The following is a 22,349-nucleotide window of genomic DNA, read 5'->3' on the forward strand; positions in this document are numbered from 1 at the left end:
GGAAGTAGCTAGACATATCTCCTTATCGATGCAAGCAGTGGCCATTGAATGTTATGACTCGTAATCTGTTAAAAATATTAATTTGTTTATTTGCGTTTCGCATAAGCAGTCACACATTTACATCATAAACATAGCAGTATAAATACTAGTAAAATTACCTAAAATGTTACATTGTCTGTTGAAAATTGCAAAACCCACTTTTTAATTGTATTATTTTTATCAAGAAACAGCCTTTTATGGTCAGGCTTTTCTTCAGTTGGATAGGTTCAGTGCAATACATTTAGAAATGGTCATTTTCCCTTCAAAAATGGAGGTTAGTGTATTAGTAGAAAGAAGTATGTATGTGTTTTTAATTATTTTATTTATTGTCTGATTGTAATACTGTCTTGTTTCCCAGTTAGTAATTCCAATCTGTCTGAATTACAATTATTTTCAATACACATCTTATCACTCATATTGTTATTCAATAGATAGTTTCTTTTTTACTGAGGCATTGGACAACCACTTTAATCTGAGTAAACCATTTCTTATTTCACTGCTGCAGTATCATAAGCTTTCCCTGCTAGGTATATCTGAATTATGTTTACGCATAAAGGTGCAATACACTTCACAAAGTCACCCTTTTTATTGATGGAACACTTGGTAAAAACATTTTTTTTAAGTCACCCCCAAAAAAGCCTGCTTCACAAGTCATCACTGGTGATCACAAGGCCGTTGGCTATCTGGTTCTCAAGAATCAGCCCCTCCTCGTCCTCCTGCACAAACAATGGAGATAATTAAAATGATCAACAACAAGCATTTTAGGTCTGAACAATAGTTGTTCATACAAGGTCTAGGAAATAATTTATTAACCTATTAGATATATTTGCACCATAATTACGCAAAGGATTCATTGTCTACTAAAGTGCATAATGATCAAGTACACTTTTATTCCTATTTGGATTAACAGGTCACTCACCTCATCTCTGGGAATGTAGTCTTTTTCTGTGCTTCTATACGACACTACATGGATAAGAGTATATACTCTGAAAGGAGAAACCGCACAGTTTAGTTTGAGGTTGTAATCGTATTCTATTAGTCTTTGTCTTTTATTTGGAAATGTCTGTCTTATGCATGTTTGGAAGGTGGTGTTATGTTGATATATCATGTATCATATTGTGTTTGAGAAATGTTTGCCCACCTGTGGTAAAGCATAGCCAGGAACTGCACCACTAGAAGCACAGCAAATGACAAGAGGAACATCAGACTGAGAGGCTCCACCTTCAGATATTCTCCAGATGATGTGCCATTTGGCCAGATTTTTTCAATCTTGATACTAATCACATCATTTCCAATGGCTTGTAAAAAGAAGGTGGCCACAATCCACAAAACGTTGACGATGAAATACAGAAACACTGCCTGTAAAACAGCAAAAATATCATCATTCTACAAGCCATGTGAGTAAACAAATAGATGGATTTAGAAGAAATTAATATAAAAGCCCACCTTGTTCCGTAGTGACTTCAGTTCCCTTGTCACTTCCTCTTTATGTGCTTTATCATCAACAATTGGTGCAAGGTATCTCTCAAGCAGTTTCTTCCAAAAGTCATGTTCTTCCTGCCAAAATACATAGGGAAACATGGTAGCTATATTTGACCATTTGTAATATTCATAATCCCTACCTAGATGAGGACAAACACGTTGTTGCGCAACACTGTCTATTATTCAGGTCAGGGACGGACACGGACCAGAAATTAGCCCTGGCATTTATATAACACACCTGCCGATTATTTTCCTTGAGGGCCCCATTATTAGCCAGATATTTATAATTTTGCACTAAAAACCCAGGTTAGACAGGCACACTGGGCTAAAAATGGACCAGCCCAACTGTCATTTCAGCCGCCCCTGATTCAGATTATAATTCGAAGGGTGGTTATAGAGTACTGAATCTACTTGTTGCTGAAGTCCATCCCAGGCCAAATATGTAGAGAAAACAATGCCTGGAGCTGCATTGATAATACACCAGGCGATACAATATAATATATAAATACAATATGAATGGTATGTGGCACTCAAGCAAATACCTCAGTCAGTTTCTCCACCTGTGGGGCAATGAGGGTCTTCTCTATGGCTCTTTTCACCCTCCTCTCCAGCCTCTCCATGCGGTTGGTTTTTAGGATCCTCCTGGCGGCCTCGTTAAGGGCGTACTGCAGCTCTTCTAGCTGGCTGTCGCTCAGCACGTCCTCTGGTCCCACCTTGTCCTTCAGCTCTCCGTTCACCGTGTCGGTTAGCATCATCACCAGCTCTTCACACACATCTTCCTGGTTCTTGTTCCTCAGGGTGTAGCGGATCTGCTCCTGAAGGTTCCTTTTCATGTTGGCGTAGGTCAATTTCTTCAGGAACTCTTCCTTGACAGGCTGAACCCAATCTATTGAAAGAAAGTTGTGTAGAGATAAGAGTGCTGTTGAGTATAATTAAACTTGCAGTTACATACTGACTTTTTGTATGACTTTTTGTATGTTAGAGGTTACAGCTATACTCTTTAATTGATGTGATCCTTTATCAATAATCATGTCTACAGGTTGCGCATTATTTCACAGGATGTTTCTATTGTTATTTACCTGGTATTGTATGTAGGAAATCAGTGGGTACTTTGATATCAGATGGTGGCTTGAGGTACTTGATTTAATTAAATGTTTTTAATTCATTGGTTATTATGATGTAACTACAATTTTACCATGTAACGTTTCAATAAATGCCTAGTCATTTCTGTACTGTAAGATTACGTGCTTTCAATTCAAAAGGGTTAGCAAGAAGCAGGTTAGCAAATTGATGGTAAAGATTAGACTTTCATGTACTGAAACACCTACCACTTTGAGGTAGTATTTCTCTTTCTTCCTCGGTGAAGCCACTATAAAGCGAACCATCATAAAGCATATTATCATCATCTTCATTGTCATCTTCAATGCTGGAATAAGCACTCTCCTTTTTAGGAATGCTGTCAACACTGTCATCACTGCTGTGAACAAGATTATGAAAAGTTACAACAGATATAGCACTTCATTTGATAAAAGTTTGCATTAAACAGTATAATGAGCAAGATCCTTTGTGAAATATTTTGTGCATGCCTTGTATCAGATTTTGAGTCGCTGTCTTTCTTGGCCAATTTGCTGTCTGAAGACTTTGAAAGTATTCCCTTGTTGTTTTCTTCATTCGGTGCATTATTTATCTCTTTCTTAGTGTTGGCCTGTTGTTCTTTCACCACCTGTTCGGTGACTTGCGTGTTTGGATTGACTGCCTGCTGGAGTTGCTGGAGTAGCAAGTTATCGGTCTCTTGAGTAACTTGTAGTTTCATATCCCAACAGCAGAGTTTGCAGTTGCGATCACAGAGAACATTCTGGGTCATCTTTTCTTCTTTTTCCTTGTTTGTCTCTCGGGTGCCCCATGTGACAATGTGCATGTTCACCAGCGAGTAGATTGTGAGCAAGAGATAACCACTGGGGATACAGATGAAGTACATCAGACCATAGATGATCATGCTGAACTCCTGGGGATGAAGGATGGCAGTTACCAGGTACATGACAGCCATTGACACCAGGAAGAGGCCAGTTGGGGTGATAAATGTGCCCTGCATAGCCATGTCACCTGGGGAACGAATGAAATTAAATGTGACTCGTAACAGTCTGACTTGGCACCAATCAACAATAGTGATGTAAGAGTTAGTGGTAAACCACAGCTTAATCTCAGAACCCAGAACTAAATCAGTTACTTAGGCTGTCATGAGAGACTAAATACAGCTCAATATCATACAGCATGTTTGGGTGAAAAGAAACTAGAACAAAGTCTACCTGTGGCATATTGATGATAGGTTAACCGACAATGTAAAAATATAGAAATAGTTATGATGATGGGACAGGCAATAACATTTTATTTATCACCAGCCCCCACCCTTTAAAAGATAAGCGGTAGCCTCTATCTTTGCATAAACAACTTGTGGTATGTAGTGAAAAGTCATTGCCAAAGCTTACCGATGATGGCGAAGAATGATGCTAACATCAGAAAGGCATATAACACACTCATAATGGCTGCAATGATGATCTGGGCGTTTGGTTTTGCCAAAAAGCAAATTAACATATAGAAAATAGGTGGGATGACTGCTATGATTATGGACAGGGTTCCTTCAATTTGGAACACAAACTGGAAAGCACCTAAAAGAAAGACAGAAAAAGGGTGAGTACTTCCTGGAATGGAGATCTGTATATCCTAGCATATAAGAACAATACCATTTGAACTCATCTTCTCCACATTACTTTTATGGTTTTATTGAACCAAAGCAAAAGTAATATAGTGCTGTGAAAAAGTATTTGCCCCCTTTTGCATATTTTTGATACGGAATGTTATCAGATCCTCAACCAAAACCTATTATTATGTAAAGGGAACCTGAGTAAACTAATAACACAACAATGAAATACGCATTTAATTTATTTCATAAACAAAGTTATACAACACCGAATGCCCGTGTGATAAAGTCATTTCCCCGTTACACTCAATAACTGGTTGACTCCAACCAAACGCTTCCTGTGGTTGTTGATCAGTAAATTTGTCCCACCCTTCCCATTTTGTCCCATGCAGAACTGCTTTAACTCAGCGACATTTGTGGGTTTTCAAGCATGAACTGCTCGTTTCAAGTCCTGCCACAACATCTCAACTGGGATTAGATCTGGACTTTGACTAGGCCATTCCAAAACTTCAAATGTGTTGCTTTTTAGCCATTTTCATGTAAACTTGATTGTGTGTTTTGGATCATTGTCTTGCTGCTGCATTGTCTTCAAGCTGCGCTTCAGCTTCAACTCACAGACGGATGACCTGACATTCTACTGTAGAGTTCTGATACAGAGCAGAATTTATGGTTCCTTATACTAAGGCAACTCATCCAGGTCCTGAGGCAGCAAAGTATTCCCAAACCATCACACTACCACCCCCATGCTTGACTGTTTATATAAAGTTCTTACTGTGGAATGGAGTTTTTGGTTTTTGCCAGGCATAATGGGACTGATGTCGTCCAAAAGGTTATACTTTTGACTCATCTGTCCATAGAACATTCTTCCAAGAGTCTTGATGATCATCATTCCAGCTGCTTTTTGGCAAACTTGAGTCAACCTTTTGGGTGTTGCATAACTTTGTTAATTAAATAAATAAAATTAATATCCATTTTTTTTGTTATTTATAAACTCAGGTACCCTTTATCTAATATTAGGTTTTGGTGGACATTCAGTGTCAAACATAAACAAAAATAGAGAAAATCAGAAAGGGGGCAAAAGCTTTTTCACGGCACTGTATACTGTAACTCTGTCACGCTCGTGATAATGGACAGACCAAGGCGCAGCATGATTTGAGTTCCACATCCTTTTATTAAGTGAGAACTTCTCAACAAAACAATAAACAAGCAACGAAACGTGACTTCCGTGGTGCAACAAACACAAACAATATCCCACAAAAGCAGATGAAACAGGGACACCTTAAGTATGATCCCCAATTAGAGACAACGATAATCAGCTGCCTCTAATTGGGAACCATACTCAATCCCAAACATAGAAATAAATCGACTAGAACACCCCCTAGTCACGCCCTGACCTACAACACCATATAGAACCAAGGGCTCTCTATGGTCAGGGCGTGACAAACTCATGGGTTTTCAAACTTGTTTTGCCCAGGGACCCCTGACCAGGCAAACACGGGACCCAGTGACCCCCATCATAAATTAGCAACAAAAAAAAGTTAATAAACTGAATATATTTATTTTGACCTCCCAACTGTTCATTGGAAGAGGAAGTGTAAAGTCTAACATAGTCTATTAGCTAGAAAGGTATCCTGGCAGCATAGGAAACATTTTGCTTTTGTTAAGCACATTTTCTGCAATTCTACAAATTATTTAATGGAGCTAAGAGAAAATATTGCAGTTTTAAAGCTGCAATTCTATGCATTTTGCCATGGCTAATGTTGTGTTCCTCTGCTCAAGCATTATAACAAAATCAATGGTCATGTGTCCTGAATGCCCGGTTTTAAAACATTTCTATTCAACCTAACTGTCTGACTGTGTTTGATTTTTAGTTCTCAAAGATGGTATTATTTAAAAAATATGTATAGTTCAATATCTTTTCTGCATGCTTTCTATTTGTTTTTGGTCACCTAAGTTAACACTGAAACTTTTTTTCCATCCCAAAATGTAATTTTCTATATCAGTAATTAACTCCAATGACTGTAATTTCCTCCATATTAAAGGGATAGTTTGAGATTTTGGCAATGAAGCATTTTATCTACTTCCCCAGAGTTCGATGGACAGGAACAGCTAGCATGTTAACTGTTCATTGCGCTAATGCTAGTTAGCATTGGCTCATGAAACTACCTCCTCGCGAAACTAACTTCCTTCATGCTGGACGCAGACGTAAAAATGGTATCTAAGGTGATATTCTGTTGCAGCTAGCGATATTCAGAAAAGAAAAAAAAATTCACAAAAAGTCCCCTCAAATATTTTTTCTAACATAAAAACTAAATCGCAGACCCCTGCAGTACCTCCGCGGACCACAGTTTGAAAACCCCTGCTTTAACTGATGGGTAGACATACTTTATGGTTATACCTTTAGCCCTGTGCCCTAAACTGTTAACTTTACTTTACTAATTGTTTAGAGTGTAAGATGTTGGGGGGTGTTAAGCTGACATATGGATTGTTTTAAGATGGTCATACTATGGATAATTTAATATTGATTTTGGCCTTTACTACTAAAGCCCATAGAAACGCATTGAATAACACATTTATAAATGTTTGTGAGAGTGTCCCTTTCCATAGAGTGGTTATAATAGTTTGTAGGTCAAACTGCAGGTGTGGAGGTGCGACACTGGCGGATGCGGTGGATTTAGACGCATTCAATGCAAAAAAAACAGATATCTCTAGTTTAAGCTGACAGATTTTGACGGGTATTTTTTTGTTATGTAATATAGATTGACGCACCAGTTTTTAAGGGAGTAAGTGGTATATCTGCTTTAACCACAGCTCTAGTTATTCTAGGTCATACAGTATAATCGGTATTCATAAACATTCATTTCCAAGAAATAACCAAACAAGTACAATGTGAGATTGGTGCCCACCTGCTATCATCAGAGAAACAGAGGCAGGGCCAAGAATGGAGGAGCTGACAGTGAATATCTGGTAGAAGATGTAGAGCCTGGAGATAGAAGAGTTCCTCTTGACTGTCTCATTGCCGCTGTGCAGGAGGTCCAGGGTGTTGGCTAGAGTGGAGGGCCCCCAGCGACGCCTCTGGTTATAGAACTCTTTGAACTCCTGAGGGGAGTTGGTGTAGGCGTCTGACGCAGCGTTGTACTCCACTCTCCAGCCCTGCTGGAGGAGCAGGGTGCACAGCCAGCGGTCCTCACCTGGCCAGCAGGAAGAGGTGCGCACCATAATGATTATCTCTAGGGAACACTTAATCGGCTTGCAAATATGTATGGCACCCTTGGTCGACTGAAGCCAACAGAGATAGTTCAAGGAACTGTGATAATAATACTTTCTATGAACCACCTGTGTAAAGGCTGGTATCGACAATCAAGTGTTGTTGATGAGAGAATAAGAAAGTAGTCACCTTGATCATATTGAACGTACTCAGAGGCTCTAGTTGCAGTGGTGGTATATCTCTTGAGCACATTGTCATCCATCAGAGCTGATCCCCTGAACAAGCTGAAGCATCCAGGACTGCAGAGGACTGAACCAAAAACGTGCTCAGCTGTTTTCTGGAGCCAGTGACCAACAGCGTACTCAAATTTCTGATACCACACCATTGGACCTACAATAGAATACAATGCACGTTAAATCTTTTGTCTTGCCCATTCACCCTCTAAATGACACACACACACAATCCATGCCACAATTGTCTCAAGACTTAAAAATCTTTCTTCTACCTGTCTCTTCCTCTTCATCTACAGTGATTGAAGTGGATTTAACAAGTGACATCAATTAGGGATCATGTCTTTCACCTGGATTCACCTGGTCAGTCTGTGTCATGGAAGAGCAGGTGTTCCTAATGTTTTGTACACTCAGTGTATATGCCAGACATAGCAATGTCTGAGTGGACCACCTAAATATTTGGTAAAGCTTTACTCACCCATTCCTGTTGGATGGATTCTTCCGCATGCAGCACCCACATTGCCGTACTTCCGAAGTCGATCCACCAGTAAGATCAGAGCTGCGGGGTGGAAGTCTGTATCCCCATCCAGAGCCATGATGTAGGTATTGTCATCAGATATGTGTTTTCTCTTACTGTCATTGTCATGCTGTGGCAACAGGAAACTCTCCCCATCCAATGATATTAGACTGGCACGGCAAGGATTATTCTGTCTCTGTACAAGACCCACAAAATATATCATACACATTCATTTAGGAAAACCATGGACACCATGGCTGTCTACTGATTTAAATTAGCATTAAATGTATTATATACCGTTATCTTCTGAGGATTCTTGACAATGTATCCTTTCCACCCAAGCAGATAGTACAGGTACATGATCTGAAAGACATGTCAGATGCAAACCTATAAACATTTGATTTTCCTGAAGTGTTTCCATTCTAAAACCAGAAAGCAATTTCAAGATATACATATATTCTTCAAGAAATGTAATAAAAGTATGTGAACATATAGGAATATTGAAAATATTAAATATTGAAAATCATCCCACCCACCTGTGACCATCTCTTCTTGTTTCGGATCAGCTGTTTGTCTTTCAGATGAAAATACAGCATGTTTCCCTCTGGCATCACAAACATTAATCGCCCACCATATGGAGTCTCAATAATTGACACATCATCAGGCTCCTTATTGGTGAATACCCTGAAATACACAAACATTCAAGATTCATTATAATACAGTTTGCAGTCTTTGGATTTATAGAATTGTCAGTTGTAGTGAATGCGTCATTAATTGACTCTATTGGTTCGGTTATATGGAACAAAGAGCAAAGAAAAACAAATAACCACTTACCTGTATACCTCTATGACCACATGAATGAGATCGGTCACATATTCGTTGACAAACTTTTTGCCTGTCTCCTTTTCTATCATGAATGCGTCATCTACAAATATGTGACATTCAAAGTCAAAAACATCTTTATGTTCCTCTTTTGGGTCACCTCTGTACCGGTCCAACCTGAAACCATCAAGACACATATGATTACATAAAGTCAGATTTTTCTGCTTAACATTATGATTGCCTCCTTATCATTCGTTCTATTTTCTGAAAGTCTTTTGGCCCCGTACAACTGATATGGAACGCATTTTACACAATGTTTGTGATACAAATTATATCTTGTGATACAACAAAGAGTTTGTCTGTACAAACATGTTTACACAAACATTTTACAGTGTCACAACAACTCTTGTGTACTTATTTTTGTTCAGAAAAACTCTCTGTTGTCTCACAACCGTTTGTGCCAAATGTGTTTGTGCCAAAAGGCTTCATGAGTTATACAACTTCAGTGTGTACGGGGCCATTGTTTTGTGTTGTATACAAGAGGCCTTTACCTGAACATGGATGTCAGGATCTTCAACATCTCATCATAGGTCTCATGCCACATTGTTGCACAGAGGTAAATGACACAATTTTCCACGTCATCAACAACACTACTGTAAAATGAAAAACATTGGGAAAGTGTGAGAACTTGTTTGGATGGATGGGGAGAGAGAACTGTTTCTAATCATGTTAATGTCAGTGAGTATATTTCAGCACAATACCACTGAGTCTCTGTGTTTTATAGTACACTGTCGGTAAAACTAAACAATACGTCTATTTGCACTGTTGCAATGTGAAGTATTGGACCACATGGACTTAATCAATTAAATAGCAGAATCTTGCCTCTCTTGGTTCCTCGTTCGTACAACCTTCATCTTGGTGTTCAGAAGCAGAGACAGGTCGATGAAGGCAGACTCGTATAGGCGTCGCACAAACAGCTCAGTTGTGCGCTCGATCCTCTGGACCCTGAAGTTCCACACGTAGTAGGTGCATGTGATGAGCCCGAGCCACATGCAAATCCCCTCCAGCGCAAGTAGGGAGAAAGGCCAGGTCCAGTAATGGCTGCTCAAAGAAGTCCTGCAGATGCTCTTGGTGATCTCCAGCATCACAACTGTGCTAGTGTTCTTTGTGCTTAGTTCAACTAGGCTCGAGCAAAAGTCTGTGATAGAAGTTGTGTCGGCCCCAGCTAGGTCTTCAGATTGTGTTAGGAAAAGGATCATGCCGAGGATAAGAACGGCAGGCCCAGTGAAGCAGACAGGGAAGGCGAAGCTCATTCGCACAGAGTGGATCTTACAAGCCACCACCCCAAACCAATGGCATGCAGCAGAAAAAAAGGCTTGGAGGAAAAGGAGAATAAGACCAATATCAAGTGTCTCTCTATGCCTTACAATTGTATTTTCATCGTCATCTGCCTTAGCAGTGAAATCAAAATCTGACCATACAATGTTTTCCTGTATCAACACGTGGTAGATGAGGTACACAGCAGCAATGACTACTATCCTTAAGAGGCTGGATATCACAAACACAAAGTCTCTGAAGGTGTCCAACTCAGTCAGCATTTCTTGCATGTTGTTGCTCGCCTGCACTGGGTTTTCCCACCAGGTCAGAGAAACCAAAAAGGATGCAAAAACTGCAATGCCAACATACCAATAACAGTCATCTTCCTGGCCTGATACAAAAGAGGATACTCGAACGTAATAGTCTGCCCCAAGGAGAAAGTAGCCAGTCAGGACAAGCATAAGAGAACAAATGGGGAAGATGATCTTCCAGTTCTCTCTCTGCAGGCGAAATGCTATCTGTAGGACAGAGGAAAGCATGCAGACTCCCCCAGAGATGAACAGGTTTGTGAGTACATCAAACTGGGGCATCACTACCAGCACCAGGATGGAGGTCCCAAGAGACACCAAGCATTCAATGCCACACACCTGAAAGATATAGATTTCAATTTGTATTGACAGCAAGCAATTCAAGGAGCAATTAAGAGTTACAAAGATCACCAAGGAGTCAAATTGTGTAGTATTTCACAGTGTCAACTTACAATTCCCATAGTTCTCATGTTTGGCGGAACAAAGTTCTTGAAAGCGCATTTCCACAGTGACTTGAGGAACACGAGCAGGTTGGGCACCACCAAAGAGCACACCAGCATGAGCACGTAGTATTGTCTTTCCTTGGGAGTCCTAGTCGATGTGGGGCTTGAGAGCGTGGATAGAACGAGCAGAGAGCCCTGCAGATTGGATGTAAACACAACTGATATCAGACTTTTTATATTATAAAATCAAAGGTGACTGAATTAATTAATTTAGACACTGATCTACACAGGGTTGGGTAATAGCTGATTACATGTAATCAGTTACATGTAATCAGATTTAAAAAAATAATAATAATACTGGAATCCATTATGTTACTATCAAAAATATTGTAATCAGATTACATATACTTAAAAAAAAAAATATTAAATTATTTTTTCTTGGATTACTTTTAAATTCAGAAAGGACATAGGCAAAAATACATTATGACACCTTTCTGTTTTCTCAATGACATTACATTCAGCACTGAAACAAGGCTCAAGTTTAAGTTTGTTCCATCTGAGTGAGTCTGACCACAAGTCAGAGACCACTATGATGACACATCAAATGCGTTTGATGGGCTCTATTTGTCTTCTTCTAAAGCCTCTTAAGGGGAAAGTAATCGAAAAGTAAATGAATGTAATCAGATTACGTTACTGAGTTTGGGTAATCCAAAAGTTATATTACTGATAACAATTTTGGTCAGGTAACTAGTAACTGTAAAGGATTACATTTAGAAAGTAACTTACTCAACCCTGAAACAACATAGTGAGTGTGAACATTTCCTTCATAGTATTTTGACTTCACAAGGAGAATGTTTGCAGTGTACATGTTAGAGAGAAGAACAGATAGGAGAGTACAAAGTGTCTAGGGTACAGTCATGTCATAAATTCTCTTGCTCCACATGTGCCCATGGAGATGGCAATACCAGCTGAGACGGTAAGGGGAAACATACAAGAGGCTTTAATTAGTATCACTTCTGTCAATGGAAACATGGAAACGAGCTGACAAGGTACAAATCTGTCGTTCTGCCCCTGAACAGGCAGTTAACCCACTGTTCCTAGGCCATCATTGAAAATAAGAATTTGTTCTTAACTGACTTGCCTAGTTAAATAAAGGTAAAATAAAAAAATATAGACATAACATATTTATATATACCCTCTCATTAAAGACAGTCATGAGTTTTGTCTCATATAGATAATCAATGCTGATGTGGGTAAGGGAACAGTGGGCCCAGTGAAGCAGACAGGGAAGGCGAAGCTCATTCGCATAGAGTGGATCTCACAAGCCACCACCCCAAACCAATGGCATGCAGCAGAAAAAAAGGCTTGGAGGACAAAAGACAATAAGACCAATATCAAGTGTCTCTCTATGCCTTGCTATTGTATTTTCATCGTCATCTGCCTTAGCAGTGAAATCAAAATCTGACCATACAATGTTTTCCTGTATCAACACGTGGTAGATGAGGTACACAGCAGCAATGACTACTGTCCTTAAGAGGCTGGATATCACAAACACAAAGTCTCTGAAGGTGTCCAACTCAGTCAGCATTTCTTGCATGTTGTTGCTCGCCTGCACTGGGTTTTCCCACCAGGTCAGAGAAACCAAAAAGGATGCAAAAACTGCGATGTCAACATACCAATAACAGACTTTTTCCACATTTTGTTACATTGCAGCCTTATTCTAAAATTGCATAGCAAAGGGTCTGAATACTTTTGTAAATGTTTTTTTTCTTTTTTTGTTGCAAAAATGTAGATAAAACTGTTTTTGCTTTGCCATTATGGGTATTGTGTGTAGATTACTGAGAAAAAATATATTTAATCCATTTTAGAATATGGCTGTAACGTAACAAAATGTGGAAGAAGTCAAGGGTCTGAATACTTTCCCGAAGGCACTGTATCTGATATGGTATGGATTCGATATACATTAAAGGGATAGTTTACCCAAATTACACAATTACATATTGGTTTCCTTACCCTGTAAGCAGTCTATGTAAGCATTCTACGGACAAGGTAGATGTCTGACAACAATCCATGATTTGTTTTAATTTCCCTGGCACTGTTCCACATGCTAACATTTTAGCATTTGTGGCACAAATCCCATTAAATCATTCAAGTCATGGGACCGAAATTTGGACGTGATGTGTGAAAAAATGCTAATATCTGTCCCATTACTTAAATGGGATTTCTGCCGCAAATGCTAAAACGTTAGCATATGGAAACAGTGCCAGGGAAACTAAGCCAAATCATGTATTGCTGCCATACCTTATCCATAGACAGATTACAGGATAAGGAAACCAATGTGTTATTTTGTAATTTGGGTGAACTATTCCTTTAAAATATGATTATAAGATGACATCACAGGAGGTATTATGCTTGAATGTGTTGATCCAGTAGTTGCCAGGTTCAGGGTGCTGGTCCCTAATTGTGGCCCACCTTGCTGATGACAGCACTGGACAGGACCATTATCCCCACGAACCCTGCCACCAGGTGCTGGAACAACTCAAAGCATCTTCTCTTCTCCTCTTTCTCAGCACCAATGGGATTCAACTGGAATGGATCCCAGGTGTCCCTGTGACAGTATCGAAAACAATTCCAAACATTTAGTTAAAACAGTTTTTACTGGTTCATAAACCATCCTTAAAACGTGAACTGGAAGTCTTTATAAACCCTTTATAAACTGTTACTTTAATATCTAACTTGAAGATATGTCATATTAAAGGAAATCCAGTGGCACAAGTGAGTCACAAGTGGCATTAAACAACATCCATTTTCAAGTGTGTGGCAGGCAAAGATGACAATATATTAGGCACTATTGAATCATTGGAAATGGGACTGTTGATGGGGTACAGTAGATACTGACAACTGCATACCCCAGTCTACATATATCTAATGAGCTTTGGCTTTGAAACATCCAAACACACCCAACCCAATTGTGACCATCCCTACAAGTTGAATCACCCTAATTAAGATAAGACCATTATCCATTATATTAACCTTAAGTAAACTATTGCTTATACAAGCTTTATGGGCTAAGTGTCATCTCTACCAGGCTTACTGAAAGAAACTGATTTGAAGAGGGAACCAGATGTTGATAATCTTGTGTCAAATAATTAATCTGAATAGACTGTTGATTATGATGTAGCTCAGTGGTTCTCAACCTGGCCACCTATAACATAGGCCTGATCATGAGCCTTACACCTATATTTGTAGGCTATTATTCACCCTAAAACATGAATGTATTGCAAATCATCTGTCATGCTTGTTTGAATGAGTCTCAAAAGACTTATTGTAAGCATAATGTAGTAATGAATAATACATTGTCAGATCTCTTTGTTTTTTCATTCCTATTGATATGCTTATCAGAACAAAATGTCATAAGAAGCCTTTGGGAAGGAATTAAACCTTGCTTCCTTGAAAAACTGGTTCCACGTCATTTCAACAACAAAAACAACAATTAAATGTGATGAGGTTGAATCAACATGGAACATGGATTTGCAAAAAGTAATTTTTTGTCTGTTTTTCACCCAACTTGCAACCTAAATCCAATGACATGGTGAAATTTGTTGTGGATTTCAAATTGAATTCATACGAGTTGACAACTCAACCAAATGTAAATCAAAACTAGTGGGTTGTAATGTACACTGAGTGCACAAACCATTAGGAACACCTTCCTAACATTGAGTTACACCCTCTTTTGCCCTCAGAACAGCCCCAATTCGTCGGGACATGGACTCTACAATGTGTCGAAAATGTTCCACAGGGATGCTGGCCCATGTTGAGTCCAATGCTTATCGCAGTTGTGTCAAGTTGGCTGGATGTCCTTTGGTTGGTAGACCATTCTTGATACACACAGCTGTTGGTTGTGAAAAACCCAGCAGCATTGCAGTTCTTGACACACTCAAACCAGTTCGCCTGGCACCTACTGCCATACCCCACTCAAAGGCACTTAAATATTTTGTCTTGCCCATTCACCCTCTGAATGGCACACACACAGTCTCAAGGCTTAAAAATCCTTCTTTAACTCATCTCCTCCCCTTCATCTACACTGATTGAAGTGGATTTGTTTCCTATGCATAGTCACTTCGCCCCCACCTACATGTACAGATGACCTCAACAAGCCTGTACGCCTGCACACTGACTCGGTACCGGTGCCCCCTGTATAAAGCCTCGTTAATGTTATTGTTATCGTGTTACTTTTTATTATTACTTTTTATTTTAGCCTACTTGGTAAATATTTTCTTGTTCTTGAACTGCGCTGTTGGTTAAGGGCTTGTAAGTAAGCATTTCAAGGTAAAGTCTGCACTTGTTGTATGCGGCGCATGTGGCAAATAAAGTTTGATTTGAATTAACAAATGACATCAATAAGACATTCACCTGGATTCACCTGGTCAGTCTGTGTCATGTTCCTAATGTTTTGCGCACTCAGTGTATATCTTCAAAACAAAATGCTCATTACCGTCCAAATAATGGTCAATTATATCTGTCATTGGACATGGTATAGTTGTATCATGATATGTTGTATTACCTCTATTTAGTATGATTTCAGTATAGGTAGAATATTTTCAATTTATGGAATAATTTCATTTTTTTCTACAGAGCTAATTATTTTCAGGATCAGGCCCTGTGAATCCTAACAGTTTTGCCTGAAATTATTCCCACATTCCATCTGAATTTATTTATTTTAGATGACTAAAACGTACCTGTGCCTCCCTTCCCTTTTCCGCCCTCTGAATTTGAGCTCCTCCATGTTTCACCGTCCTTAGTGGTAGAGCTTAGTAGTCCTTAGTAGCAGTCCATTTACTGAGGTACTAAGGTGCCTATATGCCTACATTTACTTTAATCAACTACCACTGTCTGCAACGCCTAGCCCCTCCCTCGTTTACTGCTCATTAGCCATAAAGAGGTACAAGGATCATAAGTAAAGACACTTTAACATCTTTATTATCGCCCACGGAAATGAATGAAACAAGAAATGTGGCATTATGAGGTGTCTTTTTGTTTGCCTTTATGATAGTGTACATGTGAAAGGTTGATTTACATGTTGTATGCACAAAATTAAAGACCTCAAAGATTTACATGTCTTCAGTGGGGCAATTTGTTTGATATCCTAGAGAGTTCAGAGGGGTTATTTCCTTGTTAATGTGTACAGTAATCAATTATAAAAATAAAACAATCCTGCCAAGGATGTAGGACATAAGAAAGTGAAGACCTTTTTGATTTAACAAAACAATTTAAGTTATTAGAGAAATCAAAATGTCTGAATTGACTTTATCCATTATACCCAGACATGACAAAATAGATTTTCTTCTATTCTTGACTGGCCAAGGTTAAGCATTCAACCTCAGGGATAGTTATTATAGTTAGTTATAGTCATTCCTTTTTTTTTATAAATATTTTTTATGTCATTTATTTCACATTTATTCATCCAAGTTAGATTCTTCTGAGTGAACTCTTTAGATATATATTTTTTAAAGGTTTTTATGATTTTCAACTGAATTACAAATACAGGGACGCACTTTACAAACTTACTACGGTATCACAGATCATTAGCATGGAACCCAAAATATTGTTCACTCAGAAGAATCTGAGAGGGCAATATTTAGGTTTAGCTGATACTATTACAGTAAATCCCAGCTATCCATTCAACTTGAACTTTGATATGACACACTATTACACTGACTATCATAACAAGCAAGCAAACCCAACCCTAACTCATACTCAATTGATTTCAATGCAATAGATTGGCAAGTAATAACATTTAATTGGATATGTTGGTTGCATGGTTACCTGATATTTCTGTTTATTCGTTGTCAAATGATAATCAATAAACCTACAGAAGCACTGAGAGAACAAACATCTGAGACAGCTCTAACTATTTGACCACTTTCTATGTGTTTGTGTGCGTGTGTGCGTGTGTGTGTGTGTGTGTGGAGAGAGAGATGTTACACTAGGTTGGGCAAAGATAACTATTTACTCCACAGCTGTTTTGGGGAAGAGGGGGTTAGGGGTTGAAGCTGGGTCTGGAAGTGGGGGGGTGGGGGGCTGGGGGGGGGGGGGGGGGGGGGGGGCTGAGGTGGTATCATGAAATTCGAGGTTAGTTGTACATTGCTAGAAAAGCGTATTTACGAGCCGTCAGATAAGAGGGCTTCAGTGATGAGGAAATGCCCAAAGTTTAAGTTTGTTGAAAAGTTCAGATCGATGACCTCTTGATTTAGTCAACTGATCAAGTCTCTAAAGTTTGGTAAGCTATAATTTTATCTTGATCCTTATATGTCTTGATCTCTCCCATTGTTCAGTAGCTCAGAAAGCATCTCTGCATGGAACATTTTCTGAATTCTGAATGTATAGGATGTTACACACAGACATTGCTTCAAGCCTTTCCTTTACACCCTTTATGAGCCATCTCCTTCTCCCCTCTCCTCCCTCTCCTCATTCTTCTGAAATACTGTAACAATCTCAACCACCTCCAAATAGAAGTAGACATTGTGTAAAACTTTTTCTTTCTCTCTCTCCCACTCCCCTTTGCTTTCTGTTAACCCCCTACCGCCTCTCCCCTCCCCCACTGCTCCTCTCTATGGTCTCTCTCTCTTCATCTCTCATGATGGATAACAGCTGGGGTTGCAGAACAAAACCAGCTATGTAATTTCAACTGACGGACATTCAACATGAAAAAACAAAATAAACCTGTAGTGCATGTTGGCAACATTCTACTCTGCTCTGTCTTTTTTCTACCTCTCTCAAAAGTGTTCAGTTCCTTTTAAAGATTCAGGACAGATTCATTGTAAAAACATTTCTGTGGCACTATCATCCGCCTGCCCGCCCAACCACCCCCACACCCACCCGTCTCCCTCGTGTCAATATCTCCCTCCATTGTGTAATATTTGTTCATCGACAAGGTTCTGTTCTGTTTCAAGCCAGGTCTGTAACTATTTTACCACTTTCTATGCTATACGTGTACAGTATCTATCTGTTAAATATTCTACAATTAAATGATTTGTGCATTTGTAACAGGTTAGGTTCTCTTATCAACACAACGGACATCCTTATCTTTACATATGTCACCAAAAGTAGTCAAAGTCCATTTGAACATGACAACCATATTATGTCATAGGTTCTGTGGTGCTCTGTGCAATTCTAGTGTTGTTTTTGTTGGTGGTGAACTATTTGGTGAATAATACAGTTCTCTTCAAACAAATACAGTATAATACATTATTTATGACATTTGTTAGTTTTGAGTTATAGATTCAGACCTAGTACTTAATCTCAGCCTTATTGTGTTTTCAAAACAATAAAAAGTTAGGTAGGCCATCCTGGTATGATGAGGCATATAGCAACCGGCTATACATTATAATCGGCTTATCAGTTTATGGCCTATGATGATTGTCACATGTAGAAAATATGAGCTCAGTGTTTTTTTCCCAAATGGTTCATTTGTTGCTAGATTGTTTTTGTGTGATGCATGCCATAGCATATTTATGAACATTCACCAAGTTCTAGACCCCTGTGATTGGGTCTGGCCCTTAACAAAAGTATTTTCAATGTGGGCTGCTCTGAGGTTTGCTTTGCCACTGTTCTTATACTGTTCCCACATAGTTTCAATTGTAAATAAAACCACACGGGTTCAATGATTTTAATCAAAGCTGATCTTGCTGTTTATGGCACTCTTCTGTTTTTCTGTCATGGTGTTATCAGTGTTGTCGTGGTGTTGTTGTGTTACTGTGTTATTAGTGTTGTGTTGTTAAGATTACAGATCTTAACAGGTCTGTATCCTTCAACAGATGATGTCGGTGAACATGGTGTCTAACATCAGTCCAGTAGGGGGAGTAAGTGAGACACATTCTGCCACAGTGGGAGGGAGTAAACCCCTGCACCGCTTCATAAGAGGGGAGCCGAAGAGTATTGGGGTGAGACTGGAAAACAGAGAACTGATGTATTCATTGTTAACAAATACTCCAAGATATCATTGCAGACAAAAATGTAAACTTTGAATTTGAGGATTTACCGTTAACTTAGTGGTAGCACTTTACATTACAGTACAAAATAAAGTGGTAATAGCACGGTAACAGACTACAGTTACTCATAATGAAAACATTATATGCCCAGATACCCCATCATTTATGTGTAAATATATAATTTCTCTGTCTGTTTGGTTAGATTGTAATGCTGTTCATGGGCTCATCACTCTTCCTCTTGGCGATTCCCATGAGAATGGATCCACTGGAGTCCTCTGCGGAGAATTTCACCTCTTTTTGGCTAGGAATCCTTGTATGCATTTCTTGCGTGTGTCTATATAAATCTATAACATTGACAATCCAAATGGCATACCATAACATCTAACTTACAGTAACACATAACAAGGAGTCTTAAGCCCGCATTTTCAAATCTTCCAATCAATGATATCTTTTTCCCATGACAGTTTGTGTTTTTTAATCTATAAACCCGCTCCCTCCGCTGTTTTGCAGTTCATCATCTGTGGGCTGTTATACGTGTTCACAGAGAAGAATACTTCAAAACAATTGGTGAGTAACATGAATTCGAATTCAGTGTAAAGGCATTACAGATGTAAGATCTTAATTTGATCACCCTGTTCCAGGATAACTTTCCTGCAGGAAATGTAATTCTCTTGAGTATAAGACGTTTGGTTTGAATTTTATGACCCCTTTAGGTATATATATAAAAATAAAATAATGATTTTATAAAATATTGAATTTGGACTTTAGTACCAAATCCCAGAGAAACGCATTGAATAATACATTCACAAATGGCAAAAAAGACAGTCAAAAAATAAATCATAAGGAATAAGGCTTTGAAGTATCTGTCCTATATCTAGGCGATATAAGAAAGTCCGATGATGCTGTGACACACCGCCCCAGACCATGACGGTGTAACGCTCATTCCTTCGATGATAAATGCGAATCCGACCATCATACCTGGTGAGACAAAACCGCGACTCGTCAGTGAAGAGCACTTTTTGCCAGTCCTGTCTGGTCCAGCGACAGTGGGTTTGTGCCCATAGGCGACGTTGTTGCCGGTGATGTCTGGTGAGGACCTGCCTTACAACAGGCCTACAAGCCCTCAGTCCAGCCTCTCTCAGCCTATTGCGGACAGTCTGAGCACTGATGGAGGGATTGTGCATTCCTGGTGTAACTCGAGCAGTTGTTGTTGCCATCCTGTACCTGTCCCGCAGGTGTGATGTTCGGATGTACCGATCCTGTACAGGTGTTGTTACACGTGGTCTGCCACTGCGAGGACATTGCAATTTATTGTCCTGGCCACATCTGCAGTCCTCATGCCTCCTTGCAGCATGCCTAAGGCACATTCACGCAGGTGAGCAGGGACCCTGGGCATCTTTCTTATGGTGTTTGCGGTCCAACTAATCCCAAACCATCTGTTGATTGTGGAGGCCCGGTCATATGATGCAGCACTCCATCACTCTCCTTCTTGGTCGAATAGCCCTTACACAGCCTGGAGGTGTGTTGGGTCATTGGCCTGCTGAAAAACAAATGATAGTCCCAGATAGGATATCGTATCGTTGCAGAATGCTGTGGTAGCCATGCTGGTTAAGTGAGCCTTGATTTCTAAATAAATCACTGACAGTTTCACCAGCAAAGCACCCCCACACTATCACACCTCCTCCTCCATGCTCCATGCAATGGTCTATTTGCATATAGGCCTACTGCAGCTCTGATTGATTATGCCACGCAGATCTGTGTAGAGTATGGCTTGTCAATGCAATAGAATCCTACTCCGATGCGTGCCTTGAAAGAGGCTTTGTCACAAAGTGCTTGCTGTTTTTTCACAATTTTCTTTGTTCTCACCCTCCAGGTGACAGCAAGCCTGGCCCTTAGTATCATCTCTATATTGGGGGTCACAGTGGCTTTCTTTGAATTCCTTAAAGGCATCCTGAACATGCAGTATTACCATTACCGCTATTATTATTCCTACTATGATGACATCACAAACTCTACCAGAGTTGATGTCCCCTGGCGTAAACATCATACGGTAAATGTTGTTGTTGTTGTTTTTGTTGCTGTTGTTGTTGTGAAACTGGATCACTGCTATCTTGAAAAATTATTATTTGCACTCTTCTCTTGGGTATTTGGTTTGTGACAATCTCTTTAAAATCGCATCCAGTAAATGGAATAAAGAAAGGATAAACATCTTATAACACAGCTTTAAACTGTAAACTTTCTCATTATTTGTAAATAAAGAGACCCTTAATCTTGCTCTCTCTCTTGACAGGGCCAGTTGCTCAGCCTTGAGGCTGTATTCATGTATCAGAGCTTAGTGGGAATGGTGTTCCTAATAATGATGACAGCATTTGCCAGGGCTGCCTTGCGGTCCAGTAAGACACAGGTAAAGTACTGTGGCAGTGACAAACCTTATATTTTTCCTAGCCTGGGGCTTGTAGACTGTGGTAAGTATGCCAGTGCAATTAATCAAATGCATTTAGATTTTTAAGTGCCCTAAAGAATCTGACATAATCTTATCTGTAAATTAGGTTATTACAGTGTATGTTTCAGTGGAGGCTGGTGAGGGGAGGACGACTCATAATAATGGCTGGAACAGAGCAATTGGAATGGCATCAAACACAGAAACCATGTGTTTGATACTATTCCACTCAACCGCTCCAGCCATTATCCCAAGCCTGTCCTCCCCAATTAAGGTGCCACCAACGTCCTGTGGTCTGTTTGTACTGTATAGAGTGTACATAATGTTTTTTTGTCTTTCTCTTGCAAGGTGAATGCCTAAGATAAACTCTGTCCTTTTTCTTCTTTACAGGCAATTGTGGTAATGAACAATCTACCATCAGCAGACTGAATGAAGAAAAAGCAAGCCTTTTATGACTGTCTCTGCCATGATGGATGGATCGAAAACTTGCATTTATTGATATAAAATAAATGTATTCAATGTGTAGAACATTTAATTAAAGCCGCATATAGAAATTGTCTTTGTATACACTTTACTTTGAAATAAATGTAATAAAATAACACATCCATGTAATACAATAAACAATTAACATGATATCATTATATGCCACTCACAGCATTGTCATTTCATAGAACACTGTCAGCTTGTTTACTCATTATTGAAAAATCACTTTTTGCTCAAGTATGAGTAAAGCACTCAGTTAAGTGCATACAAATGTCCACTAGACATTTGTTTTGATCATCTTGATATAATATCATTGTGTCACGTTCTGACCTTAGTTCCTTTGTTTTGTCTTTGTTTTAGTTGGTCAGGGC

At 39.3% G+C, this 22,349-nt stretch overlaps 2 protein-coding genes across 4 annotated transcripts; one reads left to right on the forward strand and one right to left on the reverse strand.

The window, feature by feature from the left end:
* Positions 1 to 71: 71 nt before the first annotated feature.
* On the reverse strand, positions 72 to 15,933 carry LOC110502717 (chitin synthase chs-2). 2 transcript variants are annotated; one of them, XM_021580969.2, is made up of 19 exons: positions 15,804 to 15,933; positions 13,537 to 13,672; positions 11,074 to 11,259; positions 9,879 to 10,960; positions 9,548 to 9,649; positions 9,009 to 9,173; positions 8,711 to 8,858; positions 8,472 to 8,537; positions 8,136 to 8,370; positions 7,617 to 7,817; positions 7,126 to 7,410; positions 4,008 to 4,187; positions 3,108 to 3,624; positions 2,850 to 2,995; positions 2,064 to 2,407; positions 1,486 to 1,596; positions 1,181 to 1,398; positions 959 to 1,025; positions 72 to 755 (listed from the first exon to the last, which is right to left on the reverse strand). In XM_021580969.2, the coding sequence occupies exons 1-19, from the start codon at positions 15,848 to 15,850 to the stop codon at positions 684 to 686; spliced, it is 4,308 nt and encodes a 1,435-aa protein (XP_021436644.1). In that variant the 5' UTR covers positions 15,851 to 15,933; the 3' UTR covers positions 72 to 683. The 2 variants fall into 2 exon arrangements, with proteins under 2 accessions (XP_021436644.1, XP_021436643.1); XM_021580968.2 differs by having other exon boundaries at positions 2,850 to 2,998.
* A 1,243-nt stretch (positions 15,934 to 17,176) lies between these two features.
* LOC110502723 (membrane-spanning 4-domains subfamily A member 4A) lies at positions 17,177 to 22,136 on the forward strand. Of its 2 annotated transcripts, none has more exons than XM_021580976.2 (7): positions 17,177 to 17,344; positions 18,882 to 19,007; positions 19,258 to 19,368; positions 19,566 to 19,622; positions 20,929 to 21,105; positions 21,346 to 21,459; positions 21,886 to 22,136. In XM_021580976.2, the coding sequence occupies exons 2-7, from the start codon at positions 18,882 to 18,884 to the stop codon at positions 21,922 to 21,924; spliced, it is 624 nt and encodes a 207-aa protein (XP_021436651.1). In that variant the 5' UTR covers positions 17,177 to 17,344; the 3' UTR covers positions 21,925 to 22,136. The 2 variants fall into 2 exon arrangements, with proteins under 2 accessions (XP_021436651.1, XP_021436650.1); XM_021580975.2 differs by lacking the exon at positions 17,177 to 17,344 and adding an exon at positions 17,902 to 18,021.
* The last annotated feature ends 213 nt before the right edge of the window (positions 22,137 to 22,349 follow it).

This window comes from Oncorhynchus mykiss, chromosome 23 (genome assembly GCF_013265735.2).
Source record: "Oncorhynchus mykiss isolate Arlee chromosome 23, USDA_OmykA_1.1, whole genome shotgun sequence".
NCBI classification, from domain to species: Eukaryota; Metazoa; Chordata; class Actinopteri; order Salmoniformes; family Salmonidae; genus Oncorhynchus; species Oncorhynchus mykiss.